We start from the raw sequence: 7,491 nt of genomic DNA on the forward strand, positions 1-7,491 counted from the left end.
ATTTTCTTAACAAAAATAGGGACTTTGGGTGACAAAGTCCAACTACAAAAGTTTTTCCCCCACCAAAGTCGCCTTCTTACACCAATAAATCTTTTCTTCAAAATGTGAAAGAAGCTGTCAAATACAGAACGCTCTGTACGTAAACATCCGAACCGTGCAGTGACCACAGCGCTGCATGCTTCGTTGGCTTTACCAATTTTCAGCAAAGCAGCAAGCATTTAAAAGTCATTCCCATTGTTTCTTTTGGTTAACAGATGGCAATTCCAAATTCTATAAACACACCACAGCACACCCAGAAATAATCTGTTCCAGCTGAAGAGGACGTTATCTCCTGTCCTTTTTACCAGCTTTCCTCTTCCCAGACAGCAAGTGCTTGGGCTTCATATCAAACACATGCCTATCTGCTTCCCCTTTCTTCCCCAAGCGATTCATCTTCTTCTGAGCTTTCTTCATCATAGTCTTGGCTTTCTTCACCATCTATACAGGAGAAGACACAATGAAAACCACATTTCTGTCCTGCACCTGGGAACCATTTTAATAAAGCCACTATGAACTCTAAAGACCCCATTGTCTCAGTCACTGCTCTCTCTCAGACCACCACACTACCTGCAGGAACTCACTGACCATCTGAGGAAACCTTGGACCTTTTAGAGTTAGAAGACCAGAGTATCTCTTCAGGCTTTCAAAGTTAACACACTGAAATTCAGGACCATGAGAGCACAGGCTGCCTCATGTCAATGCCAGTATTAAAGCCCATAATTCCATAGTGCACACTTGTATTTCCAGCTGAACATGGAAGGTACCAGTGTCATCCTGGGATTCATAGTAAAACACTGCTTCAACTCAACATTCACTTCCTAGACTTCCAGAAGAAAATGACATCTCAAATGAAAACTTCAGGTTTCCATTAGAAAGCCTACCAGTTTACAAAGGTTTTCTCTTATATTTGAATTTTTAAAACACTAAAATTAAAAAGTTTTTTTCTCAAAAATAAATTTCAGTGAGATGTGAAATACCTATTACATCTTTGAAAAAGACATTACAAATAATACCATAGTGACAAGCTACCACCTTGAAGGGAAAACAATTCCCCTAACGACATAAACGAACTATTTCCTCCTGGCTACTTCCTCAGGAGAAAGCGTAGGCTACCCACTCTTTATGAGATCATGTCTCTGTCTATCCTCCAGGTTAAGCATTTCAGAATGGCTTGCAGAACACCTATCCAGGTGATCAAACTGCTTCTGCTCCAAGTTCCTCTCCAAAGTATGCTACAAAGTGGAGGTGCACTGAACAGCTCAAGTAATGGCTGGTGCTTGCTGGGGTCTATAAAGTAAACACCCCTGAAGGCTCTTATTTTCTTTTGTCCCAGATCAAAGAAACAAACCTTGACATCCCGAAGACCAGAAACATCACGTGGAGTTCTAGAGCAACTCCTACTCCGGGCTATGGAAGAGGGTGGAACAGATTCTTCTCGTTTTCTTTTCCTAGTGACACTCCGAGATCTTCTTGCCTGGACTGCATAGTGGGCCTGAAACACAAACAGTGTTCTTGGTAACAATCAAAATTAGTCCAACAAGAGGAGACGACAGCCAAGCTCTTAAGAACCACGATCATGCCAGTGAAAGACTCTGGAAGGCCTCCTGGGACTTAGTAGGAGAGGGTTTAGTCTGAAGCCAGGGGTTAAGGGACGGCTATGTCCCTCCTGTCCCTCCTGAGGTTTCAGGAACATGCAGCTCAGCACCCATACTGGTGGTAAGATCGTGCTCTCGAGCCATAGCGCTTGCACATCCTGTGTGCTAATGTTCACTACTGATTATCACCAATCATGAGCGGCAATGACAACAGCTTTGGTCCACAATTTGTATGATGTATGTTTATGTTTTAACCTCCCTCTTCAAATAGTTGAGGTAGTAGACATACTCACCAGCTACATTTATGTACATCATGTGCATGCTGTGACATTTACATTAATAGAATCACCTAGTGACAGATTTCTCAGAAGGTATCCACATCTTTAAGCAACACCTGGCTATGGGTAGGGTTTGGTAACACATGCCTGACTACCAGCACTGGAGAATTAGAGGCAGGGAACACTGAGTTTGAAGGTGGGTTGGGTGACACAGCAAGACAGTGTCTCAAAACAACAAAAGTCCAGATCAGGTGAAACCACACTGCGCTTCACAGACTTACATTGTTTTTATCATCCATGTCCACACCAAGACTCCGCATCTCATTCTCTAAATCTGCTCGCTGAACCTGAAGTGAGGGAGGAAAGATAACTTGTTTTAAGTAAAATGTCTGTTGAAATTTAATTTTAAAGGAAAAAAAAGAGAGGGGAAATATACTGGTGATGGATGCTGTGACGGACGGATAAATGAGTAAGGAGTAGACACACGTTCTGCTCCTGCTCCTAGATCCTAATACCCACAGCCCTTATCCTTTCCTCAGAGACTGGAACAGAATGGACAGAACATTTGCCCTTCAGTCCTTGGTTCCAGAAGCTACCTGAGGTAATGAAGAGTCTTTATTAACTATGGCACTTCAGGTCATAGATGAGTCGTCAGTCTGTTTCTCTTATCTTTTGCCCCCCTTTCACATGCACCGGTTTTTTCCTAAGAAATAGTTAAGCTGCATCAATTATGTCTCTATGGAAAACATGCTACAAAATTACACCAATACATGTAATACTATACATATTCTCTTCTCCAACGCAGATGACAGAACTTAAAAATGTATTTTACCCTTCCCCCGCCTTTGTCTGGGAGCTGGCCAGCTCTGGTTACCTTGCTCTAAGACCCTGTTTCAGAGGAGCAGAGGTAGCAGAGGAAGGCCCAAAGAGGCTAAGCAGACAGGAGTAGTCTGTTAGCATTAGATTAGACTCTTGCCCTTCACACTTTTACACTCCAGGATCCAAGTTTGTTTATGCAAAAAGCTTTAATAAAAACCTAAAAGAACAGAGTTTGGAGTGATTCTAGAGGCCTAGCTTACAGGAACGTGAGAAAAACCCAACCATGTGCTAAGAGAGCAGCATCCCTAGGACCAGAATTCCTTCAGATTGCCCCCTAGTCAGCACTTCACTGCCTCCAACTTTTAAATTTAAAATACACTTTATAATGAACTGGCAAATGTAACCAACAAAAGGGAATGTTTTCCCAATTTGTGAGGTACTCTAGTAAATTAGTCATACTCAAGACAGGATCAGGGAAACCACACTCTGTAACTGGAGTGTCGAGCTCTTGAGGCCCAGACTCACGACTGACATTTCAAGTACAAAGGAACATAAAGCTGCAGGGCTGACTGATGGCTTGATGAGGGAGATTTCACCCAGCCACCCAATCTGGGGTCAAATAAAGGATCCATGTTGTCAGCATATAGCAAGAAAAACTAAAAAAAAAAAAAAAAAAGAAAAACTGAGTTGTTCTTGCTCTGCTCTGCATCTATTCTTACCTAGTGTAAAACACTTGTTCTGCAGTTGGAATAACTAGTTTCTGGACAGTTCAATAAATCCCATGAAAACAAACAGTGTATTTGCTACATAGAAGGCATGGCAAGATTGTTATGTTCTCAGGATAAGAGAACAGCTGCATACCTAGAGAAGGCACTACAGTTGAGGTAAGACAGACTCAGTGAACCAGACTCTCTTCTCAGAGACAACTAAGCAGCAGGAGAAACAACACATCTATAAATATTAGCAGCTACCCAATCACACAAAAAATAGTATTTTCAAACCAGGAATTTCCATTGTGGAATCTACAATGCCAAATCCCTTTCCGTCCCCTCTCATTATATTTTAACTGCAGTATGTTGCCTCTTTTGATCCACTCACACCTATACAGTGGTTCTCCAAATCCTCGCCAGTAACAGGGACTGATTAAACTGTCTTGTGGATTTAGGAGTCTCAATCAATAGAAAAATTAAGTAATATAAAAATGTTAGCACCAACCATAGTAGCACACAGCTGTAATCCTGGCACCTATGGAGCAGGAGGAGTCAGGAACTCCTTGGCTACCGAGGCTCAAGGCTAGCCTGGTCTGAATGAGACCCTCAAATGTCATCAAGTTTGGTTTTAACATATCACTGCAGCAATGACTCAGCCTGTAACAGGGATGCACCTGGAGTTCCAATGCATGGAGAAAAGAAGCACCTGTCAGAATCTAACAGCTCAAAGCAAAGACCCTGTGAGTCAGTATACCTAAGACCTCAGTGTGTGCTATCGGAAGCCTGTCTTTCATGGCGGTTACACAGGCCCAGCATGCAAGCTTGGCCATTGCCTCTGCAGAGCTCAAGACTGACCTTCCTGGCCGTGCGGGGCATCCTGGGTCCTTGTGTATTCTTTTCTTTGGACTGTAGAATTTTCAACTTCTTCTTTTCTCTAATCTGTTTCGCCAGCTGTCGGATTTCCATCATTTCCTCGTCTTCACTCTCAGAGTCACTGTCATACTCGCCAGCAGCTGTCCTTAGCTCTTCTTCCTTTTCCAACTCTTCTAATTTCTTTAAAAAGAAGCATAAAATTAACAAAGAAAAACTTGTATGGAAGTAAGTGTAGCAACATATTTATAGGAATCATATTTCCTTAAGTACCTGAAGATATGAGAATGTTTTGTGGTCTAGTCACAACTGGGCCCCACTTGTAAACAGTTCATCTCATGGAAAAGGGGATATATAAAGGCCAAAGACACAGCATGAACACTGTATGCAGTATTTTCTGCCAATTCCATTTCATCTTTAAAGACAAAAAATGTAGGGACCTCTTCCTTCATTCCCTAGTGTTCCCAGCAGATACATAAAATAAATTTGTACAAACTCCCATTCATCCTCTCACATAGCATACTAAACACAACTACACTGGTTACAAACTGAAACTTTACATACACATATAGGTTGGGGATATAGCAAAGTAACAAAGCCTAACAAGCACAAAATCCTGGGTTGACAAAAAAACAACAAGCCAGGCAGTGGTGGTGCACACCTTTAATCCTAGCACTTGGGAGGCAGAGGCAGGCAGATTTCTGAGTTCGAAGCCAGCCTGGTCTACAGAGTGAGTTGTTTCAGGACAGCCTGGGCTACACAGAGAAACCCCATCTCGAAAAACACAAAAACCAAAAACCCAAAAAACCAAAGATCCTGGGTTGATTCCCCAGCAGCAGACACACACACACACACACACACACACACACACACACACACACACTCTCTCTCTCTCACCCACTCACACGTGCACACACAAATAGATAAATACAGCCAGATAAATAAACGAGAAGATGAATATGTAAACACTGACAAGCAGTAAAAAAGCAAGTAAGGGCTAGGCACCACAGCAGGAGAAAGGCTGGCGATGAGACAGCTCTCCAGGGGAATGTGTCTAAGAAAAAGCAGGACCTACTGAGGTAAATTCAGATTAGGAGGATCCAAACATAAAAAGGTCAGTGAGACAGAGAAATCTGGAAATCAGAGCTCACACCCCATGGACTGAGGTGGTGTGAGAAGACTCAGAAAATACTGATGATGGCTACAGAGAGAAGACGGAGCAGTGACAGGATCTCCACCCTGGAGCATCAACATCAGCAAAATAACGGAGCCACTGCAGCTCAGTGTAGAAGGCTGGACACCACCAGGACCACACAGAACAAAGGAAAGATAGAGTACCGAGTCATCATAATGGAGGAGTGATGTCTCTAGGAGAGCAGACAACAGGGTGGAAGGATGTCTGAGGGCATATAACAAAAGGAGAGAGAATAAGGAGTAAAAGTTGGTGAAGTTGGGTTTGCATCTTTCTAGTCATGTCAAGATGGGGAAGGTAATTTAAAAAGCATTGCAGACCTTCATGATAGCAGGATCAATATAATCAGCAACATTGTGGCCTTCCCAAATCTCTGGTATCTTATCATATTTCTCAGATGAATTCATTAAGTCCCAGTATTCTAATATTGAAAAGGAAAAAGGAGTTATGTTTATAGTAGTTTCTAGTATCTTTAACTACTGTGCTATCAAAATGATTATTCTGGATACCAAGTAAAATCACTTTATAGCATAACAAAATAGCTTAACTTACTATTAACAAGAATGAGACTGACCCATGTGTCTAACTTCCAAACACTACAAAAAAATAATCCTTTCATATGAAACAACAGGAAATAATATAAGACATTTTATACAGCTCTGTAAATCTGCAACTTCTAATCTTCAATAAAGTAAAAACTTGGGGGCTGGAGAGATGGCTTGGCGGTTAAAAGAACTGACTGCTCTTCCAGAAGTCCTGACTTCAATTCCCAGCAACCACCTGGTAGCTCACAACCATCTGTAATGGGATCTGATGCCCCTCTTCTGGTGTGTCTGAAGATAGCTACAGTGTACTCATATAAATATAAAATAAATCTTTAGCTGGGCGGTGGTGGTACACGCCTTTAATCCCACCACTTAGGAGGCAGAGACATGTGGATTTCTGAGTTCGAGGCCAGCACAGAGAAACCCTGTCTCAAAAACAAAACAAAACAAAACAAACAAACAAACATTTAAAGAAAAAAAAAGTAAAAGCTTATAAACCAATAAACTCCATGGGAGACTTTCACTGAGTTCCTTCCTTTTCTGAAACACTTTTCATACAACTGACATTCCAAAACCCCTTACTTACTCTGAAGATCCAAAATGTAATCATCTCCCATTTCCAGCTCAAGATCTCGTTCCTGCAAAGAGTCCCCAAGAGTTTGATTTAGCTTTATGTCCCCAGATGCTCTGCAACCTCCTTACTCATGAAACAGACTCTGACCCTTTGTCTATCAGGAGGGCTGATTTTTGTCCACCTAGTGGACTATGTATCTCATGGACTTTGTTCACCTCAGTATGACATCAACTGAAAAGCTGCATTCAAGAAAGAGTATGTTCAGAATTCACTTCTGTGTCCCTGAATCTTAAAGAGCCCAACCGCCAATCCTGGGCACACTCAATTTGTATCTCCTAAATCAAGTCTGCTTCATGTGGCTAGAGCCCTGGCCTGTGGTATCCCCACCACACAGGGTTACCTTCTCTGGTGTACAGACAATCCAGGCCTTCTGTCCCTTTCCATAAGAAACCCAGACAAAGAGGTCCAGTAACCTACCCTCTTCTTCTTGGGCTCCGCGATCTCCATTCTCTTCCTTCGAGCTACCACTCCCTCTGGGATGAAAGGGGGTCTCTCCTAAGAAGATATCATTTAATGTCCCAATTATAAGAAGAAACTTAAAGGAACCGAACACAAAAAAACAAAGGCAATCTGCAATGGAGATACAAAACAACCCAAACCAACTAAAATAAAATACATTCTGGAGAGTGAATTTTGGAGCCAGAGTGGACAAAAAAGATGAGACAATCCCCAAAATTGATTCTATAGTTCATTTGGAAAAAAATAAAAATTATCCTAAACCATATACGTAAAACACACAGGAAGGGCTGGTGAGATGGCTCAGTGGGGAAGAGCACCGACTGCTCTTCGGAAGGTCATGAGTTCAAATC

The 7,491-nt window shown here is 42.0% G+C and overlaps 1 protein-coding gene across 1 annotated transcript in view; it reads right to left on the reverse strand.

The window, feature by feature from the left end:
- Window positions 1-73: 73 nt before the first annotated feature.
- The window catches only part of Gtpbp4 (GTP binding protein 4), a 21,956-nt gene continuing 14,538 nt past the window's right edge, over window positions 74-7,491 (reverse strand). The window contains exons 11-17 of the mRNA XM_031359485.1: window positions 7,100-7,177; window positions 6,635-6,686; window positions 5,824-5,924; window positions 4,297-4,494; window positions 2,194-2,259; window positions 1,388-1,531; window positions 74-477 (exon numbers count right to left, since the gene is read on the reverse strand). Coding sequence (XP_031215345.1) covers window positions 325-477; window positions 1,388-1,531; window positions 2,194-2,259; window positions 4,297-4,494; window positions 5,824-5,924; window positions 6,635-6,686; window positions 7,100-7,177 — 792 coding nt within the window. The 3' untranslated portion in view covers window positions 74-324. The remainder of the gene's footprint in view (window positions 478-1,387; window positions 1,532-2,193; window positions 2,260-4,296; window positions 4,495-5,823; window positions 5,925-6,634; window positions 6,687-7,099; window positions 7,178-7,491) is intronic.

The sequence above is a fragment of the Mastomys coucha genome, unplaced genomic scaffold (assembly GCF_008632895.1).
Source record: "Mastomys coucha isolate ucsf_1 unplaced genomic scaffold, UCSF_Mcou_1 pScaffold7, whole genome shotgun sequence".
In the NCBI taxonomy this organism is placed as follows: Eukaryota; Metazoa; Chordata; class Mammalia; order Rodentia; family Muridae; genus Mastomys; species Mastomys coucha.